The sequence below is a fragment of the Sphaerodactylus townsendi genome, linkage group LG06 (genome assembly GCF_021028975.2).
Source record: "Sphaerodactylus townsendi isolate TG3544 linkage group LG06, MPM_Stown_v2.3, whole genome shotgun sequence".
NCBI lineage: Eukaryota > Metazoa > Chordata > Lepidosauria > Squamata > Sphaerodactylidae > Sphaerodactylus > Sphaerodactylus townsendi.
Genome location: NC_059430.1, coordinates 55,259,053 through 55,283,332, shown reverse-complemented (window position 1 = coordinate 55,283,332; position 24,280 = coordinate 55,259,053). Strand labels below are relative to the sequence as shown.

General features: G+C 41.4%; 1 protein-coding gene across 6 annotated transcripts in view; it reads left to right on the top strand.

Moving 5' to 3' along the window:
• NAV3 (neuron navigator 3) overlaps window positions 1-24,280 on the top strand; it is a 605,012-nt gene that overhangs the window by 475,907 nt on the left and 104,825 nt on the right. For all 6 annotated transcript variants that reach the window (XM_048499147.1, XM_048499145.1, XM_048499146.1 and 3 more), the window contains 3 exons: window positions 3,657-3,765; window positions 7,074-7,457; window positions 14,545-14,664. In XM_048499147.1, the coding sequence (XP_048355104.1) occupies window positions 3,657-3,765; window positions 7,074-7,457; window positions 14,545-14,664 (613 nt within the window). The remainder of the gene's footprint in view (window positions 1-3,656; window positions 3,766-7,073; window positions 7,458-14,544; window positions 14,665-24,280) is intronic.

The following is a 24,280-nucleotide window of genomic DNA, read 5'->3' as shown; positions in this document are numbered from 1 at the left end:
ACTGAGAAACCTGGCTTCTGACCTTTTGCTAAAATGCAAGCTTTTGCTGGTCACTTACACAGAAGCTCCATTTTGATTCATTGCAATCTCTGGTTCATTTGGATTAATCTTCCTTGATTAAACAATTTAATACACATTCTGATCCGTTCCCACACCATCTTGCTGTGGAAACTCACCAAGTGATTTTGGAATAGTCATATACTTTCAGTCTAACCTACCTTAGAGGTTTGTTGTGCAGATAAAGAGGGGAAGGGGAAAGTAGAATGAGCTGCTTTGGTCCTCACTGTGGAGAAAGGTGGGGTATGAATGAAGTAAATTAATAATATGTAACTGAAGATGGGAGGCAGATAGGTTGACAGTTGGCTGAGAAGGAGAGAATGAAGCAGGGAAAGGAGATATGGGATTGCCATGGGGAGGGAAAGAGAGTCCTTGAGAGTTCCCCATCATGCAAGTGGGTCTGACCCAGTGACCACATAATTGGGCCATGGTTTTCCTAGGTAGAGGCTCCTGGGGCAGGGTAGATTGGCTATTGGATGGGAAGGAGTGTGACGAGAATAACCATTTTGCTTGCATATTTCTACATCCAAGGAGACTCCATTTTGATTGCTGGAAAGCTTACAAAAATCTTCTTTTAAATCTTGTTTTATGACTCACTTGTTTTTCACATAGCTTAGAAGCAGGTATTTGCAGATAGTGATAGGCTATACCACCACCAAAGTCAGATTCCCATTATGAGCATAAAAAGTCTCCAATGATTTTCAGTTGGATCCAATTGGCCAGCTAAAGACCTATAGAAAGTTCCAAAAAGGCCAGGTAACTTGCTCACCTTCCAGAGAGTTCTCACTAACTTGATATCTGATTGGTTTATTGGTAATTATTTGGAGTGGCCAGCTTATGCCATAAATTAATCTCATCAGAGTTAGCAGCCATCTTTCCTTTGTCTATTGTCTATATCGTCTTTGTTTGAAAAACTTTGCTTACACACTGAGGACTTCTATTATATTTTCTAGCGAGTTTTTCTTTTAGTCAGTAAGTGTACTTTATTGTTTTATTGTGTATCTGGAAATGCGCCTTATGATTTTGAACTCACTGCACTTTTTAAAAGATACTACCTTTTAAATAAATATATATATAGAAATTCACTATGGCCCTTTCCGCACGGGCCAAATACGGTGCCCTGGGCGCCCTGAAATGCAGCAGCGCCGACCTGGCTCCCCTCCACCTCCCCCAGAGCGGCGTCAGGCTCCACCTCCCTCCTGTTTGGAAAACAGCGTGTTCCCGCCGATGCAGTGCGAACGGCACCGCCAGGAACACGCTGTTTTCCCCGTCCCCCCCACTCACCTCGTCATCCTGCGTCGCTCTACTGGACTGCTGAGACCCTCCCTCGCTGGAGGTCAGAGGGCAGCGTGGGCGGGTCTTAGGAGTCCAGCAGGGCGACACAGGGTGACGAGGTGAGTGGGGGGGATGGGGAAGAGGCGGCTCCGTGCTTAGCCGCCTCTCCTGCGCCGGCCTCTGCAGGGGCCGCTCGCATGCTCCCATGCGAATGGCCCCCACCCCTCCACCGGCAGAATTCCTGCCGGTGCAGGGGCGCCCTTTCTGCAGTGCGGAAAGGGCCTATGTTTCTTGAGTACTGGTTCAGAAGCCAGGACTTGACATTCCTACCACCTCAAAGACCCAGACGGGACTTTAACAAGAAGATATTATTGCTATGATATTATACTCAGTTAAGATTACTTCACTACCCAAATCCTGCCCTTCCACTCCCCAAATCTCCAGGAATTTCCAAATTGGAGCTGGAAACCCTATGGGGAACTAATCTCTGTCGTTGGGAGATCTATTGAGATTCTAGGAGATCTCCAGGCCCCATCTGCATGTTGGCAACCCTAGAAAAAGAGCAAGAAGTAGAAAAGGGAGCTATTGAAGCTTTCAGGAAAGGGAAAGAGGAAATGGTGGAGGAAGAAGAAATGAGATGCCTCCCACAAATCTTTGCAGGTTTCTGCTTCTAGCTGTCAAAATAAATAGATATGTTTTGGAAAATGGTACTTAGGGCCTAACGTTCAGAAGTAATAGAAAAAAGGATGAGGATCTTGTCACTTAAATATATACTGATATATAATGTTTTATACATATTAAATGTCTTTATTAATTGAATCACAAGTAGCACATCAACATGCTGCACGCACGTGCATGCAAGCACATATGTGCAGCATGTTGATGTTGTACTTCAGTGATCCAAGTAGTAAAGAAATTTTGAAGCTGCAAATTAAATCTATTTAGCAGAAACCAATCTAGTGTTTTCATTGTGTTTTCTTGGCTCTGACCTTTTCCCCTGCATATATTTACAATAGTGTGCTTTTAGGAGCAGCAGTGGCGTAGGAGGTTAAGAGCTTGTGTATCTAATCTGGAGGAACCGGGTTTGATTCCCAGCTCTGCCTCCTGAGCTGTGGAGGCTTATCTCGGGAATTCAGATTAGCCTGTACACTCCCAAACACGCCAGCTGGGTGACCTTGGGCTAGTCACAGCTTCTCGGAGCTCTCTCAGCCCCACCTACCTCACAGGGTGTTTGTTGTGAGGGGGAAAGGGCAAGGAGATTGTAAGCCCATTTGAGTCTCCTGCAGGAGAGAAAGGGGGGATATAAATCCAAACTCTTCTTCTTCTTCTTAGCTGAAGCTACTTATCTTGTTCCATTGTTGTTTTAAGCTGAAAATGGTATATACAGTCTGAGTCTTGCCTGTATCATTAGTTAATTTGTATCACTGAAATCATTAATCAGTGCTGATTCCTAGTTTTGGGGGGAGTCCTCCAATATTATGGCCTCAGTGTGTTCCTCTAGAACAGGGGTCTGCAACCCGTGGCTCCGGAGCCGCATGCAGCTCTTTCAGCCTTATACTGCGGCTCTGCGTGGCCTGGAGGTCGGAAGGTAGCATGGGCGTGTCCCTCCAGCCCTTCAGAACAGCGCTGGAAGGAAAGGTGAGTGGATGGGCCGAATTGGAGGCAGCTCTGTGTGGATCCGCCTCTTCGGCTCGGTAGATCTTCGGGGCCATGGAAAACGGGTCCAAATGGCTCTTTGGGTGATAAAGGTTGCCGACCCCTGCTCTAGAATCTCAGGGAGTGTACCTTCCCCATGGTTTACCACCTCTTCTGTGGCTGAGGTGCTACTGTTACTTCTTCTCCATACAAGTGCCAGTAGTCCATTTGCTATCCACCTGCCCTTTCTGTTAATGTGAAACAGCAGTGGGTTACATCCATTGTGAGAAAAACAGTGTGTAGTAGCAGTAGGCAGAAGAAATTAAACTACGGCTGTTACGGCCAACACCTCCAGATTTAAAGAGAAGGGAACAAAGCTGCTAATACATAGCAGGATGGGAAATTCTGCCCTCTTTGCCATGATCATGCTGTATTAGAGGAAATATAGTAATGGGACCATGTGTGAGTAGTGGCCCTGTGCTTGGATGTGGGACCCAGCAGCTTTATACTGTGTTTATACAACTGTTAACATCTAACAGTAGACACACTCTGTTGACACTGGCACTGTCATGAATATTATGCGAGCTTGAAAGGGTAGTTAGTTGCATAATTAGACCTAAAATATTTTGTTGTTGTTGTCCAGCTTTAAATTATGCATACAGTGCACTGTTTTTTATCTATATTTGCAGGAGAAGATCCAGAAACAAGAAGAATGAGAACAGTAAAGAATATAGCAGACCTGAGACAGAACTTGGAAGAAACAATGTCCAGTCTTAGAGGAACTCAAATAAGCCACAGGTATAACTTGAAACTGTGATTGGTAGTCTGTAGTGTTGGTGGGATATTCTGGATGTTCCATGAGTTAATGTAATAAGAATATTTGTAAATTAAAATGATGTTTAAGATAGGAGGCAAGCTCCTCCATCACATGCTACAAATGGTTGAAAAGTGTCCATTATCCAGCAAGCCTGCTTGGATGACTTTCAACTCCCAGCATGTTCTCAGGCCTGCTGAGAGGGAGGATTGGAGGGACAGCGTTCCTAAGGCCCAAGTTTTTTACTGCTGGTTTCCCCCCTGTATGTTTTGCACTAGAGCAATATACTGTCCTACCCTGATAGCATTCAGATACTTACAGACATCAAACTACCTGGAAACAGCAGTTTGAACGGAGCTTACTGAGTGGTAGGTGGTCACTGGATCAGTGGCATAGCACCAACGGGGTGTGTGATGCCCTGGGCACGTGCCACAGCAGGGGCATGGTTGGGGTGTGGAGGGGACATTCCGGGTGGGGCTGTGGCAGGGGCACATGGCACGCATGTGCCCTGGGTGCAGTTCCCTCTCACTCTGCTCCTGCACTGGATGCACAGATTGGTGTTATAGTTGCTAACCAGTGGTGTTGTAGTAAATTACTTGATGTTCATCTGTCCATCTTTGTAGCTTGAAAGCTGCAAACATCTGAATGTTGTGAATGTAGTACTGAATTGCTTTATTGGTCTAGTGCTATAGCATAGGATGTGCAGCAAAAAAAGACAGGAAAAAAACCTATGTAGTTAGAAATGGGCAGGGCACTTCAGGCATGGTTCATAGATATGCTGTCTGAAATCTCCATCTCCATGTCACTTTACAAGGAATCAGGCCAGCAACAGATAACAACTGGTTTAAAACAGCAAGGTGAAAAAGACCCTTTGACTCAACTCCTTTTTACCCCGATTGACAACTTAGAATGTACATTATGGTACATTTATTTTTAACGTCATCAACAGAAGCAGGAGAGGGATGTTAATATTTCTCCATTATCTGTCAAACTAGTAAAAGGATAGTAATGGAATGTTATGGACTATAGAGTACGTGCATAGTAATGGAATGTTAGTCTGTCTTAGCAGAACACATATGGAATAGAAGTTAGTACTCCTCCACACTTAATTAGGTTTAATTACATTTTAAACACAGTTCAAGCAGGGGTGGTTGTTGTATTGGTAGGACATTTAATATTCTTTTGTAAATGCTGCTTTGATCCTTTATAAACAGCAATGTAATTTTTTGAAATAATATGTCAGCAAAACCAATCCCAATGAAATCAGTGCTTTTCATCTAGCATATAAGAAGAGTTGGATTTATATCCCCCCCTTTCTCTCCTGTAGGAGACTCAAAAGGGCTTACAAACTCCTTTCCCTTCCCCCCTCACAACAAACACTCTGTGAGATAGGTGGGGTTGAGAGAGCTCCATAGAGCTGTGACTAGCCCAAGGTCACCCAGCTGGTGTGTGTTGGAGTGTGCAAGTTAATCTGAATTCCCCAGATAAGCCTCCACAGCTCAAGCGGCAGAGTGGGGAATCAAACCTTGTTCCTCCAGATTAGAGTGCACCTGCTCTTAACCACTACACCACTGCTGCTATGCCACTGCTGCTCAATTTGACATAGCTTTTGTTCTAGGTAATAGTAAACTAAAATAGATTTCTTTTTGATTTGCATACTAAAGATTAAGTTTTATGAAGTTTTTTTGTGAACTACAGCCCACTTAATCAGATGTGTCCTATGGTGGAACATATATGTGTATGTGTACAAATATAAAATTACAAAATTAAACACGTCGTTTGGATCAGGGTCTTGGGGTGGGGGCGGGTGGAATCTTTGTCCGTGGGTCTTCAGTGGCTCATGGTGACCCTGCATATTTTTTCCTTTTCTCATGGATTAGGTTGAATTCTTGATATGAAGCAGCATTCTGTTGCAATATCTGTACAACACTGCCTTTTCTGCACATCATGTTGTGGACTTTGTTTGTTTACTAACAGTAAAGCCCACTGTGCAAACAAATGCAATGACTCTAGAAAACTGTTGGTGCATTAACAGCCCCCACTTGGCCTTGCATCACAAGTTCCCTCCCTGTCCTCCCTCTCTTCCCAGATGTTTGCATCAGCATGCAAGGGTTAATGGTGCCCATCAAAGTGGACAACCCATCTTTCCTTTCCTCCCCCCTTGGCTATGTGTCACCAGCTCTCTCTGCCTTCTCCTCCTATCCCTGGACACCTGCTCCTCTTCCCAGACATCTGTGCTGCCACATAACAGTTAATGGAGTAGTTGTGGCCACCAGTAGTCGCAACCCTCTCATAGGGAGTGGTCAACACCTGTGCCTGATCCTCCTCAGGTAGCAGCAGATGCTACAGTAACTATAATTATTCAGCAGTGTGGGGGAAGGGCAAGTGTACAGGAGAGTGAGTAATCACCACATTCCACTGTTTTGTTTCTATTGTTTTTTACCCATTTGTGTAAGCCTTGCCCCCAAGTCAACTATGTGTGGAGATTGGTAGGAAGTGAGTCATCATTAACATGGCTCACCTTTTATATAATAGGATTATGTATTTGGAAATTTCTGTGCCACCTCTCCAGACTGTCCAAGAGAGTATCTTTCCTGTGTTTTATATTTTTATCCCTGTTTTTATATCAGTCTTCTTTTACACACCATTTTGGAGTGCAATTTGACATCATTGGGTTATAGAGCTTATATAACTGATTTTATTATAGTATTACAGACTGCTAATCATACAATGTCATTTCAAAATGCATAGTTATTCAACGGAACAACTAAGTCTACGCAAGGACTTTCTTCTGTCATCTCATAGACCCTACCACCATTTGAATGCATATTTCCCCAAGATATCTCCATTAACAATGTAATGCCAAAACACATTTACAAAATAATTCACATTTTTTTCAGATCCTAAAACCAGTCACATCAAAGTCCAATAGCCAAAGACGAAGTTGTCTAAAATAATTCATTAGGCTTATTTTTGAAATGTCTTTTTGAAGCATGAGTTTTGAGACCTTCATTTCCCAATTATTCTCCATTTTTCCTCTCATTTTCTCCATTTTATTTAATGACATATTTTATTCTGTAAAGCAACTATTGTGATAATAAACATTTATTTTGTGAAAGTATGGAAGTGTAACAGATCTTGAATCAGAAACGTCATCCTGTCAAATAATACATGTCAGACTAATCTGAACGTAGAGTTCATTTTTTTGTCTCAATGTGTGATTTTCTCAATTTTGTTTCTATATTCAAAAGTATGGAAAGCACAGTTCATCTGTTTTTGTTTTGTTTGACAGCACATTGGAGACAACATTTGACAGCACTGTGACAACTGAAGTGAATGGGAGAAGCATTCCAGCCTTGACAAGCCGATCCTCTCCAGTAACCTGGAGACTTGGGCAAGCTAGTCCTCGTCTCCAGGCAGGTGATGCTCCTTCCCTGGGTGGAGGTTACCCTCGCAGTGGTGCTAGTCGCTTCATACATACTGACCCATCTCGATTTATGTATACCACACCTCTTCGCCGTGCAGCTGTTTCTCGCCTTGGGAATATATCCCAGATGGACATGATTGAGAAAGGAAACAGTGAACTGGACATTTCCTCTGATGTTGATGTTGGAGGGTACATGAGTGATGGAGACATTCTGGGGAAGAGCCTCCGAACTGATGACATTAACAGTGGGTAAGTTTTTAATTTACCAGATACATTCACAATGGGAGTAGATTATCTAGATTTGGTCAAGTGTGTTCTACTTCATAATTGCAATGTCAGTATGAATACTGATGCAAAATATGGTTGAAGACATAGCCAAGACTGGTCCAAGATCCATATTTTATAGTCTGACAACAGTTTTAACTGTTGAATTTAGACCTATTAAAAACCAATTATGAATATACTCTGTTGACTTCAATCTTTTCATGACAGCAAAATAAGGACAGATAAAATATTTCAGTTCTTTGTTCTGTGTTGTCATGAGAGAAAGTCATGGGATTTTGTTCCACTTGTGTGTCCATCGTTATGACTGTTCCAATGGTATTATGGCTTTTCCAGTGGTATTACATCCAGTGTTATAATTCTCACCACAAATTTCCGCTTAATGCCTTTCATTATTTTACATTCTAGGGCAGAACTAGGTATTTTAAGAGACACAGAATTGTCACCATGTTTTATCTCTTCATTCTCTCTTCCATGTATCATTGATAACCATACATCCACACAACACATAATGTGATATGATTGTATTGTCTATAGTGGGTTCTGCACAGTAGAAATATAACAGGTTGACGAAGGGAAATATCCCAGTTTGGGGAAGTACTTCACATGGGTCCCTTCTTCAAAGCAGGATTGGCCTATTAGATTTCCCTCAACCCAGGTTTTTCAAAAATTGCCAAACTTGTGATCTTTTTGCAAAATCCCATGTTAAACCCTCTCCCAAGCAAATGGCATTGGGTACTCCACCACTTTATTTTTCCCTCCTGCCACCTGTTCTTCTACCTTACATCGTGTCAGTTTCATTTCTGCTGGGATGTTGGCTGGTGTGATAGCCCAGCATTTCCGAAATGTCCCCCAATCATGTTTCCTCCCCCTTGGCAGTTACTGTGAGCGCAATTTCAAACATGTACAAAAATGGATTCACATTGCAAGCAATGGCCCTGTTTTTTCTCTTTTCTTTTTTTGGGGGGGATACTCAAAGCATGTAGCTAGGCTGATGCACATCTTTTGATGTGTATGGGACATATTGCTTTGCTCCTTTTTTGGACAGATTTTATTATTTTGTATATCACAACATTAAGGGTTGGAGTTGCATGTTTCATGTTTGCATGTATCATGGTTTCAATGTCCTAAGTTTGTTTTCTACACTGGAGAAATGGGAGGGAGAGGTTCTGCTTGGGCTCACGTGGTGTAGATTCTCCACCAGCCAGAAGTGTTTCCTTAGCAAAGGGTGGGAACAAGCAGAAGGGGGGTGGGGCTGTGGTGATGGAACACCCAAACAGAGTACAGGAAAAACAGAATATTTGCACTTACATAGCTCGCTTGCATTGTAAAAGAAAATAGCCGGTTCAGCGAAGGGGCTGAAAGAAAACTGATTGTCCCCACTCCCCCCCCCCCACAACATCAACTCAATTCCTTCATGGAAAATGGACACCCATATGATGTACAAAAATAGAATAAAATCATTGGATCATGTTTTATTTGATTGTAAGATTTATAGTCATATCAGAGAAGGACACATTCCCAGAGGAGTATCTAGGGAAAATGGAGCCTGGGGCAAAATCGGAGTACTATAATAATCACTGTCCCCCAGTCCGTTCGAGTTCTTCGTCTTCTATCAATCGTCCTGTATAAGAATGACAGAATGGGTAATCCATATTCTTTTTTAGGAGATCCATTTGCATTAAATAAATGCCTAGGATCTTACCACTCCTCAGAGTTTGGCAAATTTGCAATATTCCCATAATCAAAGAGAGAGCTCTCATCACTATCATACAGCCACCTATAATAATTTTCCCACACTTCCAGGGAGATAGTACAGTTAATGAAGCCAGTTGTGCTGGGTGAAGAATTTAAAGTCAAAATCCAAAACAGGGAATTATTTTTCTTCTTTATTGCTGGCTTCTTGGTGGGTCCATGCTAGTGCCATAGCTTCTCTTTTCTTCCTGTGGATTATTGATCTATTAGTTAGTTTTAGACTTTTCAGCTCCCTTACTGAAACCCGGGATGTTTCTGCATCTTAGGTATCCCAGAGGACCTTCTTAGCTTTCCTAGATTCTCCATCATACCAAGGTTTTGAATGACCATTGTTTCCTCTTTCATAGTTGGTCTTTGTCCTATACATAACTTTATTTATTTCACTCATTAACTGCTCATATCCATCCAAACAAATATCCACATTCTCAGTGTCTGTTAGTTTTAATACCACTTCATTCAGTAAATCCGAACCCAGTAATTGTTTCACTCTCCTGTCCAAGCTGGAATTCCACTTAACCTTACAGTGTTTTTTTTTCATATGTTACAGTCTCCCTATGAATATCTGGGGTATGTGGATTAAAATTCGGTATTCCAGATTTCATCATATAGTGAGTGGAAACCTCAAAGGATTCCACAAACAAAACTGGATCTTCAGAAACCATGATATAGTCTATTAGACTCATTCTTCCTCCAGAGCAATAAGTAATTTCTGCAGGATGATCATTGGGATATGACTCATTTAAGATACAAAACTTAATAGAGTTAACCAACTGTATTAGCCAATACACTGCATAATTATGTTTCAAATCTATTGAACGTCTTTTGAGTGGAGGAACTGGATTTCTACCCATCAGAGTAAGCACATTATGACTATTTTCATGTTCTCCAATCCCCTCCTAACCCTCCAATCCCCTCCTATGATAACATGGCTGCTGGATATGTCCTTATCCGATGGCATATATAGATTTCCAGTCCAGACCATATTGCATGTACTTGGGATTTGATTTTAACTGGAGGACAATAGACATTAATAAGTAAACAAAAAGTCTGACTATGTTGCAGAACCAATGCCATGGCCATTCTTTCCCCTCCCCACAGGAGACGCCTTGTGAGATAGGTGGGACTGAAAGAGTTCTGAGAGGACTGTGACTAAGTCCCCCAGGTGGCTTCATGTGGAAGAGAGGGGAAACAAACCTGGTTCACCAGATTATTTATTTATTTATTTATTGTTTAGTTTTATATCCCGCCCTATCCCCGAAGGGCTCTGGGCGGCGTACAACAAAGTTAAATCACAATTCGGCTAAGTACAATCAAAACTAAACAATTAAGATCCAACATAAATAAATTACTAGCTCCCCATTTAAAACAGCGGTTAATACAAGTTTAAAATCGAATCGGGCGCCCAGCAAACCCATTTTTTAAAACCCTTTGGCAGATGGCAGCGGCTCAGGCGGAGAAAGATATTTTGTATCACTTCTTACCTAGTCCTTTTAACTTGAACTTGGGAATCATGTGGAGGAGCAGGAATCAAATGCAGTTCACCACTACACTTAACCACTTAACCACTACACCATTCTGGCTGGACAGGGAGCACAATTTTGCCACAGTAGCAAAAGGATGAACCAAATGGCAAATGCTTCTTTCTTTGTGATGGATTTGGGGGATGGGATGAGGCATATATAAAAACATGCATGAGTCACACCCCTTCTTTGTCCGTTGGCAAAGGAGAGCCTGGTGTGGCCACCTTGCTGATTTGGGCTGGTTTTTATGGATGAGGGTCACGATGCTTTCAGGTGATCTGAGGCATAGCTTCTAACAGGAACTGGTGAGGCAAAAGTGGACCTAGCAGTGAGTTGGCCACCCCTTTTAGCAGTAGCAGTGTGGGTTAAGTTAATTGAATAATACACAGTACAGCTTAGGTGAGCACTTTGGGACATCATTTGGAAGATGACGGGTTAAACCTCAGACCAGGTCTGAGGTCTTGGAGCCTTCATGGACCTGGAACAGAAAGCTGTGAGTAGTGTCAATTTCCTTCATCTGTAGACCATGCAACTAGGGGGCTAGGAAGTGGCATACCTCCCTTAAGCATCACAAGGACATGGCAAGTAGGAACCTGAGCCATACGTATGTAGAGCCAGCTGTACATATGTAGAGCCAGACTCTCCAAACATATGTAATGGCTCAAGGGTTGGAGTTGGGGTGGCCTCACTCATAAATTCAGGGATATGCAAACAAGAGGAGGCCTGGTTCTTTTGCATCCTACCCATTGTACACACTGCAAATGGGTTTAGAATGAGATTTGGCCTGTGAGTGTCACAGATCCTCTTTGATCAATTTAAATAAATAACTGAATAAACTTGGCCCATTTCTGGGTCTGTAGAAAAGATGTATTTCTATTACTGCCCACAAACTATGGAACTTCCTTCCCAGGAAACGAGTTAGTGTTGTCTATGTTACACTGGTTACAGAAAGGTAGATTCTGCTACTCTGTAGTTTACTGATCCTGGCTGAAAAGGGTACATACATTAAAAATGTTCAAAGCAATATGAGACTTTTCAGATTTCTAATGAAATTTTTATTTTCTATTTTCTTTTGGAATACATATCAACAGCAATATTTTTATTGTTTCACTTAAAATGTATTAATTTATTGCCTTCAAGAATAAATTGTCTTTTTTTGACATCTCCACTGAGAATGACTTAGTAAACAGCAGTGAACTCCTGTGCTCTTAGCTAGAACATTTTTAAATACAGGATTTTTTAAATAGGAGGAGAATGAATTATAAGCAATGAAAATTCACACTTCATTCAAGCATGTCAAGTCTTATCTCTCTTTCCACTTTTGTTCCCACTTTAATTAGTTTAAACACTTGGGGATGGAATCCAGCAGTAATTAGGAATTAATATAAGGCAGCTCTGCTTCATGTGCTTTAGACTCTCCACTAACGCATTTACACATACAAGAATTAAAATACCTTGAAATGTGGAAGATTTTCTGTTCCATTTTATTTATATTCTACAGGATATTCTACAGGAACAGAGAATGCAATCCAATTTTTTTAATTCTCTGTAGAATCTATCCCAAAATATGAACTTGTTTTAAAAGGTCATAATTACACTTTTAAAAAATCTCTTTGATGTGATCGTTTTTACAACTGGTCTCCCAAATGAAACCCACAGAAAAAATTGAGTCTGAATAGACATGATTGAACTTCAGAGGTCATTATATTGGTGGAGAAGGAGATATGGAGACCAGATTGAATGAATATCATTTGTTCCATTTTGACTGTCTCATACATTTTTACTTTCATTCCTCCAAAAAGCTCAGGTACATGGTTCTCCTCCCTTGACCAAAACCACCTGACAGTTTTGTTTTGAAGACACCTGTGACATTGCTTTTCTTAAGAGAGACTAGCTGGCTCCAGGGCACACCATGAACTTTATAACACAGTCAGATCTTCCTGGGTCTCCCAGATCCTACTCCAACAGTGTAACCAGCACACTACACAATAGAACACTGTATTTGTTGTGTCATTTTGCTGAGTCAAGCGTTCAGTATTATTTCAGCAACCCACTCTGAATTTTTTTGAACTTTCTTTGTTTAAGTGCACACAATACCTATTTTGATATACTTTATGTATTTTGATTCATATTACAATATGTACTTCTGTTATACTTCTGTAATAACAACACATATTCTCATACCTTATTTAACATGTACCCCCAACTCCAAAAGAATGTGCATGTTTCATAACATTAATAAGACAAGAATATTCCTGGGAAAAGTCTAATCAGGGAGGAATTCAGAACCATCTTTGATCCAATCAGAAGGATCACTCATAAGATTGATCTTATGACTAGAAACAATAATGTATGAAGTAGTTGTAAGAGCTGATGTTGATGACAGTAAACACCTTAAGAAGCAAGTGCAACTGTTAATGCCAAACATAATGACTAGGACTATAATATTTTATTTCTGAACATGGATAGGAAATGTTTGCTGCAGAATAAAATACTGTATAGCCATTCTGTGGGTTATTTCTAATTCTGTTTGAAATGCTTTCATTCTAAAAATGGAAAGACAAGTGCCATAAAGTCTCACTAAACAGAAGACAGAAGGTTCTAATGTTACTTGCTGGTGTTACCCTTTGATTATTTGAGCACTAGTTTTAGGTAGACTTGATATTCGTTCAACCACAGTCTAGATGGCTTGCCAGTTAACAATGGTTAATTGAGCCTTGTATCAGTTGCAAGAAAACAAGGAAACAGTTGGACTCCTTACCAATTGCACTGTCTATATATAAAACAGTAATCTGGAATGTCTGTGTAGCCTGTTGGTGTGATAAAGTTACATGTGACAGAACCAAAACACATAAGATCAAAGGGCACATGGTCAATATGTGAGTGAAGATTTACCCATGACTTACATTATCCATTGGTCAGGTTTTAATTAGGCCAGGAGATGAGAGAATCAGTCAGTATACTATAGTTGGGGCCAGCAGTATAGCAAGTGCTAACTGCTGGTATGCAAATGTGCATAAATGGGGGAATTGGGGCATATATTCAGAAATATATATGAGCCCAATGCAGCGGAAGAGTGGGATATAAATCAATCAATCAATCCACTGGCAGGATGTCAGTTTGGATAGCACTGTTCTTTCTTTTTGCTTGATCTGTTTCTACCAATATTAAAGTGATAAACTGACATTCCTGGAAATATTTTTTTGGGAGAATTTTCCTCTGGCATTCAGTTGTTTAAATTGGACTGTCATAAGTGTTTAAATTGAACTGTCATAAGACTGAAACCACCTTAGTTTTCACTTAAGAGTTCCTCCTCTAAAAATCCAACTATTTTGTGAGTGTAACAAGATTTTGAATTGGAAAGGTCATCCTAAAAAGAAATGCATATTCCACAGCAAAAAAGATATGCAGACTAGATGTGTATCTAATTTGCCAACTCCTTGCAGAACTTTTTCCATAGGGTCCAATCTATACAGTTATGCTGCTAATGAATGCCTGGATTTTGTTCTTCTTTCCTGCAGATAAATGGTGTTGACTCAGCTGCTCTCGATATTTCACTTTGTTCTGTTGTCACAACAAAGTTTAAGCAGTTGCTTTCTTGAATCCCTGAGGTTCCTCTGTGAGAAGATTGAAAATTTCTGCTTTAGAATTAAAGCACTGCAGAACAAGAGCTCTGTTGCTTTCTTTAGATCAGCAACACTATGTGTTGATGGTACTGTATAAATAATTTGCACCAGATGGTAACGTTTTCTTGTGATACACTGTACTTTTATTTTCAGCTACATGACAGATGGAGGGCTTAACCTGTATACAAGAAGCTTGAATCGAATACCAGATGTAGCTGCCTCCCGAGACGTCATTCAAAGAGGAGTGCATGATGTCACTGTGGATGCAGACAGGTAGCCTTTTTTCCCTATCTAACGGTAAAGAACGTATTATAAATGTCTTTGAGGTCCTGGTGAATTACCCAAACCAGGGCTTCACAAAAAGGAAATGTGTGGATAAAGGATAAAGAAATGAGAATCCAAATTACAACTAGAATGTACACGGTCCACTTATTGCTGATGGGAACTGGCCTGTTCATAAGCTATGCAAAGATGCAGTGGTCAAGATAATCTCTTGTATAAACCTCCATAGTAATATAAACTATAAACTAGTAATTGGATTATGATTATACCTAGGAACAAGGTGGCTATTTAAGGTACTGGTTCCATAAGTTACCAGTAGACCAGTTCTCTAGGTGGCTTTGATCTGACGAGTAGGTATGATGACCCACAGTTCATAATGCTCCCTGCTTATACTGGCCATTAATTTTCAGATATTATAACTTTAAGATCATACTGATACTTTAGAAGACAGATTTGAGTAGCAGAAAGGTAATTAAATTCAAACTCAACAATGTAACATACAACTAGTAGCATTGGAGAAATCTTAAAACCATTTATGAGAGTAGCACAGACTTACTCTACTGCTGTCATCGCAAGGATGTGGAACCCTCTTGATTTTCACTCAGGGGTGGTGGGCCCCCTTTGCCAAGCTGACCCATGCACTGTGAGAGCTGCAGGAGAGTACTGGCAGCGCCCTGGAAGAAGACATTGTCAGTATTGCCTATGGAGGAATCTGGTGCTACCATATTGATGGTGGAGGGGCATGAGGAAACAGGCCAACCTGCCCCATGGGGTGCAGAGGTGGCCATGGCTGTGAGCCCTCTGCCAGGAGTGGAGTAAGGGTTGGAATCTTCCCCAGCTGCTCGTCCCCCTCCTGTTGGTGCGTGAGCTGTAGCATGCCAGGTAGGGGCTGGCCAAGGCATGCTGACTCATCCATCTGCCCCACCACTTGCCCTGTTCCCAGGGGGCCCAAAGCTGGCTTCCCAGTGGGTGCTTGGGGTGGGGCCTGTTGCTCCTGTTCCCCCCAGATGCTGCTGAAAGGGCCTCCAACTGTTAGCTTGGTTGCTGGGGGGTCACCTCTGTAGCTGGACATGAGGCACCTGGGGCTCAAGCATCTTGGAGCTAGCTGATGGTTGCTGACTGATCCATCCCCCAAGATCTCTGACCAGTGGCCACTTGTGGGGGTGTCGCTGGGGCCCGGAGGCATTGGAAACCTTGAGCGGTGTCTCTTCCCTGTGACCCAGGGAGGCTTTCTTCTTCCCACCAGGGGACCGCGCCACAGGGCCCTGTGCTGAGCTCCTGGACAACACGGGCCTGATCCTGCTTCAAGCTGGGAGGGCTTCCCCATCCCCACTAGATGGTAGAGGGAGCTTTGTGTGGCTCAGCCCTCAAAACTGTGTGTGGCGCAGCCCTCACTGGGTCAGTTGCAATTCTGCCAGCCTTGGTGTGACTTCTTACCCTTGCTCTTAAGGCATCTAGTGCTACCTCCGGCCTGGAGGGGCAGTTGCCTGAGTTGCCCCTACTGCCCACGCTGTTCCCTCCATCCATTGGTGCTCCTTCCCCCCGCTGGGTCTTCTTTGCTCTTTTCCCTGGCATCTCCTGGAAAATCTCCAAAAAGAAAAGGGGAGACTCCCTATTACCACTCGTCCCCTTCCTGCAGCTTACTGCAGCTGCCTACTGCAGCTGACCCCTTGTTCTCCTCCGTGGCATGCTGCTTGAGGTTGCACTGCGATCAGCCGATCAGCCTGTCACAATCCACCAATTCCCAATTGCTTACTGCTGCAAGTCTGCTGCTGCTGTCTTGCTCAATTCAGGCCTCCTTCCATTGCCTAGAGGCACTAAGTTAAAAAGTCATTTTCCACTGCTCCACGTCGCCTGATAAAAAGCTGCCAGTGACAGAAGGGAGAGAGAAGAGAAGCTGTTGATGAGAAGAGATGCGGGATGGCCCAGCCTCACTCACTCACAATGGCAGCTGGGCAGCCCAGCGCCACGCTGCGCTGGATGCCAGCACTGAGCCTGCCCCTCTCCCTTCCCCACCCTTGGGCAGCAGTAGTGGCCAAGGTAAATCTCAGCCGCTCTTTATTGCTAGGTACTTCGATAATTCCTTCCCTCTTTCCAGGAGTACTTGGCAGTTAGGAAGAATATTGTAGTCTACTGGTATAAATAGTAACTGCTTGCTTGAAACTCTTCATGTTCTTTGATGGATGTGAGTTCAGTGTATGCATTTTAGTAAGGAGCTATGGAGTAGATCAGCAAATAATAAGGAATACTAAAATTAATTATGTAATAAATAAATGTGTATAGCAAACCTTTGTGTGACTTGTTTATAGGAGCTGGAAGTGCAAGTAATTTTTTTTAAACCAAGTCTGCAAGTTAGCAGTTTGACAGGAAAAGGAAGCAGGAGGTCCTGACTCCAGCCATTCACTGCCCCACTTAAACAGGCAACAGCTAAGACTTTTAAATCGGGCTCAGCGTACAGATTTCCACATGGCTATTGCTCGGTCCGTGAATTGCCAATTTAAAACTGGGATTAATTGTGATGTTCTCTCATCTGCTTTACTCTGTCATGGCTTTGTTTTTAGATGGTCCCCAATTTGTGGGCTATGACATCTAAATAACAGTCTAGACTTCAATGTACATACCGCAATAGCAAATGCGAACAAGAACCCCCTCCCCCGAAAAACATTATTAAAGACTCTAGAGTGTTAAAGCAGCCTAGCTATAAAATTGTTTTTATTGGTATTGTTTTCTTTATCAGCCATAACTTTTCTTAACATCTGCTAGTTTTAACACCTTCCCCACAATTGCTTGCATTATCTTCTAATCATCTTACTCTTTTATTATCTCATAATAAATCTTGACTGCATTTTGCATCTTTTTCTGCTTTGCTGGAAACATAATTCCAGATACGCTTATTCTTAATAATTCATACTTGAGGGATTCATTCCTGGTTTAAATAAACGTAATTGTAAAACAATATTAAGTAAACATATACCCAGCTACGGGGGATGTGTGTGTGTGTGTGTGTGTGTGTGTGTGTGTGTGTGTGTGTGAGAGAGAGAGAGAGAGAGAGAGAGAGTACTAGCAGGGCACCCGTGCTTCGCTACGCATACTTCATCACAGGCTCTCTATGAATTTCGGGGTGACACTCAACATACTTCTTTACAGCCTGTTTGTGAACATTGGGGTGACATGCAGCATATTTCCTCACAGCCTGTCTGTGGACTGATGGGTTTGTTTTCACATTATTTTGCAGCAGCCTCCTATAGTTGTCTTTTTCTAATGCAATGTGTGATTGCTTTTTCACCTGGTGGGCTCCAAAAGACGTCATTTGGAAGCAGCCATTCTATTTTTGGGATGCAGAAAGGAAGTGTTCTGCCATTGGATGCTGATGACTGAGAAGGCTGTGAAGAGGTTCAGGGTAGGGTTGAAGGGCAGGGAGCTGGACTGTACCACCACTGCAGCACATTCCTGGGGACTCATCCCGCCACTTCAGAGTACGACACCAAGCACAGGGTGATCGGAGGCCAAGAGCAGTAAACTTGTCTCCACAGCAAGCAATCTGATGTCCATATACAAAACCTGACAAATGTTTAGTAGTCTAAGGTGATAGTGTGGTTTGTAATCTGTTTTGATTGTATTTGGCTGTAGCGGTATTGTTAATGTGAGGGTGGGTGGAGGAGTACTTTTTCACAGCTTGTCAACTTTGGGGTAACATTCAGCATGCTTTTTTGCAGCCTGTTTGTGAACGTTGGGGTGACATGCAACATTTTTCCTCACAGTCAGTCTGTGGACTGACGGGTTTGTTTTCAAATAGGTTCACATGCATTGTGGAAGGCGGTGGAAGGCGGTGTTAGAGTGGTGCACATGGTGAAGGACATGAAGCTGGTGGTGTTGAACTGTCACCATTAGAATGTTCGTGCAGCATGTCTGTGGACTGAGGGGCTGATTTGCCCTTAGAATGTTCATGCAGATGGCCAATGATGAGCAGTTAAAACAGTAAATGTGTAATAACTCAAGTAAAACTGAATATTTTGAAAAATCATTTCTTAGTGAGCACCTAAACCACATAATGAACTGGTGTGCCAAATTTCAACTTTGTAGGTTTGGTGGTTTTTGAGTTCTTTTGATGAGTCAGTGAATCAGTCAGTGGTATTTCGCATTTATAGATATAGATACTAGAAACTAGTTGGATTCTTTGAAGCAATATGTTTCTGGAGTTTCTGTTAGATTAATTAAAAATCAGTTCTTTCTCCTACTATTTTGATTGGGGGGGGAAAGGAAATATTTGTTATCACTGCTTTAAGTGAGGCTTTTGGTTTTTGTGTTTTTTTAGTACTGGTAGGCAGGTTTTGTTATTTATTTATTTAATTTATTACCTGGCTTTTATGTTGAATGTTTGATTTCATTATGTAATAAATGACTAAAAGATTTTGATTTGCTTTCAGGTTTGCTACTGATAATTTTTCTTCAGCAAACCTGCTGCTATGAAATGTGTTAATGACTTAAACATTCTCCCTGCATCCTTGATTTCTGCTTCACTTTCAGATTTGCTTTTAAATGGTTATAAATTATTTGCTTGGAGGCTAGGTTTTAATTTACTTTTAATTTTGATTATCCTCTTTGAAAAGATTTAGGAGAATTACTTTTGTTTGTGGCCCATTTATTTGAAGAAGTATTGATATGTGTGCATCAGGGCTGCTTTAGAGATGCATCTCGCTAGATACACCTGCAGCATAAGCATTTTTTCTGGTCGTCCATTATTCAGGGAAGAAAGCAGATCCATAGTCTGTCTCTAATTAGACATTAATATCGTAGAAAGATTTTGACCTTGTGTTAAATTATTTCAAGTTTAATTGCAGACAGTTTTTGTGGAAATTTGGTTTCTGTGACCTATATTTGATTTAAGAGCTGGGAAATGTACAATTCTCCTCAGGCTGACTAAGTTTGATTGATAGCTAGGGGATTTGGATGTGCACAGCAACAGTAAGTAGAGCTGTGGTTGTCACATTAAGAGAGTGAGTTGATTTAGTCACCATGTAATCCTGAAGTTAAAATAATAATATTCTTTCCAAAGTCTTGGATATACTATGTGTGTTTTAAGTGCTGTCATGTCGCTTCCAACTCAGGGTGACCCTATGAATCAATGTCCTCCAAAATTTGTTATCATTAATAACTTTTCCTGCTGCCTTCAACCTTTGCTAGCATCATTGTCTTTTCCAATGATTCCTGTCTTCTCTGTATGTGAGGACAACAGCCTTAGTTGAGTCATTTTAGCTTCTAGAGACAGTTCAGAGTGATTTGATCTAGAACCTACTTATTTATTTTAGATAGGCCAAGCCCGCGACGCCAGCAGCGACGCTGATGACGCTTCTAAATCATGCACGATCCCAAAAGCGCTTCACACAGATATTGGTGGCGGAGCTGCTGGCGCCCGCGAGTCTCCGCAGAACTGTGACGGTTCGCACGAAGCGCCGCGAAGCGCGCTTTCCGCCGATAAGCCTGGCGCGACTGGGCGGCTGCAGGCCCGGACGCCCATTTGTAATCTACAGCCTGCGGGCGGGTTGTTCGCATCGAAAAGGCCGACAGCGCTACATGGGGAAAAGAGTGGTTTTAAGCGCTTGAATACACCGCTCGCCGTTTAGCTGCTACACGGGCGCCGACCGCGCATCTCGCTGGCGCTGCGCTTAACGCCGCCTGACGCTTTTTTTCCGCTGGCGACGACGCCATATTTCTTGCCCGTATGAAACGCCATTTTTTGTGGTCTACAGTATCCACAACAGTTGCTTCCAACATGGATATATTGTAGGTGGTTACAAAGGGCTTGCTAACTTGTGTATCCTTATTTCACCACAATATCTGCAATACAGGAAACTTCTGCTATCTGAGAAATCTCTATGCTGAAGGAATTTTTAATTACAAAAACTGAGACTCGTACCATCAGTGACAACAAAACCCATACACTCACCTTATTCCTATTTGCATCTTTTAAAGGAAGACTCTTGTGTTAATTTTATTAATCAATAGGATTCAGATTCTGGCTTCTATTAGGATGCGTTTGTGCACAAAGAAATTGAATGTGCTGGTTTGATGCAGTTTTAGAGCTGCACCTATATTCTTCCCCACCATGGTTGGTTATTGCTATGTCAGGTATGTACCAACGAAATATAGTGAGGTTCAGCAATGCCCCTGAGCTTTAAAGCCAGGCCTCCATATATGGGGGAGGTGCCATTGATGAGTGGAAGATCTGCTTTGCTTGCAGAAAGTCTCCTGTTAAAAAAAAGCCGGTAGTGAAAGAAACTGTATCCAAGATGCTAGATGGCCTCTGGTAGTATATACGGATCCATGATCTGATTCACTGTAAGTATGAATCAGTATGAAATAGCATATAGGTTACTCTTATTCAGAATGTGTGGAATGCAAGAATTTTAGGAAATATGCTGGTGGGGCATCATGTGCTGAGAGAAGAATAGCATCCAACATTTTTAAGCTTGTTGAAAACGTCATAGAGTTGTGAAATGTTGTGACACTTTACCAAAAACGTAGCTTTGGCAGTTATTGTAGAAACTCAAAGATTAATTACCATTAGTCAGTCTGATGACAACTTTTTGGTGTGCATAGAACTGGAATAATAAAGACAACAAAAAAATGGTGAGCAAAGCAAGAGTAAATATGCAAACAAACTTAGGAGTGAGCAAACCACACAAATGCCCAAGTGAGAAAAGTAGAATTCCTGTGCCATTTCTTCTGGCTTGAGGTTTCATGAATCAAAACTCATTTCTTCAGAATAAGTGCTGTTAGTTTTTTAGATGCCACAGGGCTTTTGTTTTGTTTTTTGTACAGGGATACCCCTTCAAATTAGGAAGATCATTTCACATTGGCATCATGGTACAATCTTAGATCACTTTGCTAGACTAAATCACTGTTCCACGGGTGAAAGCACAACTTGCTCCTTATGGCTGCAAACAGTAAGCTGTTGTGTTAACTTCTGCCCTTGAAGAGCTCTCTTTCATTCATATATGTCACTTTCTGTTTTATAAATCTAAATTATATCACTCCTTTAGATCCATGGAGTAGAAGACAGGCTGACTTTTCAATTGGTTCCCCTTGTTGGTTCCCCTTACCCCCTTGTTTTAGCTCCTTGAAGCCCATTTTCTCTTGTTTGCTAAAGCAGGACAGCACCATCAGTATCCTTTTGAAGACACAGATTTAACTGCATCTGAGTCTAACTGCTAAAAAATAAAACTTTTTATTATTTCTGTTCCATGTATAAATAAAAACCTAAACATGATTGTATATACCAGAATAAAAATGCAAAATTAATAGTGCATTGTACAAAAGCAGTTTTTGCAAATACTGGTCTACATTTAAGTGGATCCTAAGTGGATCATTTCATGAATAAATAAAGGGGTTTTTTTGGTAAATGAAGAAAACATGGAATAGGTTGCTTTAATTGAAATTTCACAGGAAAAGCTTTTGGTTCTGTTGGCATGATTATACAGTACGTCTGTCTCCAAGTTGGCATACATTATAGCATGGTTGGTGTCCTCCAAGAGTCTGTAAGGATGTAATACTGCAACCTTGCTGAAATGAAGAAGACCTGGATCTTGTTAGTGTGTGGTTGGAAAACCACCTAGGAATTTTATGCATGCCACAGTGAATTCCATAATACATGAGCAAGACAATATAAATAATGTTAAAATGACCAGGATGGAAGGCAAAAGCTATATGGCCTTTGGTGTCTTTAAAACTTACTTGTTCTGTATAAAATACCATTTATGTTATGGTCTAGTTAAACCAGTTAAAGATAGTTAAACTGGGTTGGGGGAAGGATTGGTCACTTTGGAGCAATTGTACCTAGGAACATCTATCAGGTTGAAGCCAGAATATAAATAGCTTAGTTCCAGTGCAGCCTGATAAGGTGGCAAATTCATTAAAGCAAAAATAGCTTTGTTGCATTTTAAAGGAATGTGTAGCTTTGAAAATAATCATGCTGCCTTGGGTAGAATAATAATTTCAGAGCATGTTATTTGCTGTTCCTTGTGATGCTCTGTCTAGAAATGTGCATGAACAACCTTTGAACTCTTTGCTAAATGTTCTCATTTTTGTAGGAAAATAGATATTATTAGCTTACACAAAACCTAAAATATCTGCTCTATAGGAAGCCATCAGTGATGGGTGGAAGTGAAAAAATTGCAACAATGAAAGCCTGTTAGGCTACTTTAGGGATTATTTACTAATTGTTGGCTTGATTCAGTTTAAATACCATAACACGAAATCTGCTCCTAACATGTATGAGGAAGCATTTAGATGTAGTGTTCACTGCCTGCGAATGGCTTGCAGAGTTCAAATGCCTGGCATAGGAGAGAAACTAGATATCTCTATGACACAATTCTTTGCTGATTCAGGCATGAGAATCTAGAATGTACAATACTTGCTGACTGGAGAGAAAGATGACAGCCATGGGTGAACCAGAGACTCCCGTATTTCACTTCTACAGACATTCCTGGGAGATGCAATATTGGCTTGTGAACCATGTACTGCTTTATGACACTTCCCTGGGACAGTTCCCAGTGAGGACTTGGCTAATGTATCCCTGTTGCACACTGTTGAAAAACAACTTAAAAACTGACAAAGAGGACAGATATGGAACATATATGCTGATGCGTTTACTGTCATGTTGATCTTTAAGTTATTTACAGTATATTTTTTGGACAAACAACAGATACAAGGAAGTCAGCAGGATAAAATCTCATTCTGAAGAATTTCCTTGAAAGGGTTTGTAAAAAGCAAATAAAACTGTCTTTCTCTGTGTCCAAGATTTATCGGTCCAGGTGAACCAATATTTTTGGTAGGTACCAGCAAGACCATTTCTAAGTTGTTGTTTTTTACCAATCCACAGAAAGTACAATGAATGCCTCCCATTAATTCCTAAATAGCACAACATGACTTCATGTAAAGTAAGCACATCACTGTTATACCCATATTATAGATACTAAAGAGTAGTGGTTTGCCCAGGACAATCTTGTGAGTTCACATGAAATGTGAAATTTATATCAGGTCTTCCTAAATCAGACACTTCCACTGTAGTAGAATAACTTTCTAGATCACCAGGAACTCAGGTTTTTTTTGGCAAAGCTAAATGTATATTGAAAGATACAGTAATGATTCGAATTGATTTCGAGCCAAACAAACCCTGGCACCCCAGACTTAGCTGGAGCCAGAATTGTGGAGTGGGGCTGGAAAACAAGAGAGGAGGCCCATCAGTCTACTGATGCTTGTTACCCAAAATGGTGGGATGCAACAACCCCCTTTGGTTGGGAAAATTAGCTACAGAGCACAAGGTCGCTTAAAGTCTCTCTCTCTCTCTCTCTCTCTCTCTCTCTCTCTCTCTCTCTCTCTCTCTCGCACGCGAGAGAGAGAGAGAGAGAGAGAGATTGCCTATGTATATGGGTTTCAGCTCTTTATAAGAATGCAGCAGAGAAAAATAAATTTCCTTTTCAATGGTTTTATTGGGAAAATAACAAATGGAATTTTAAAAAAATCACTCACAATCATTCAGTTACTGGGGTAAAAACACATGCATTCAAGGTTTCATAGGATGTAATTTAGAGGTGAAAGACAGGTT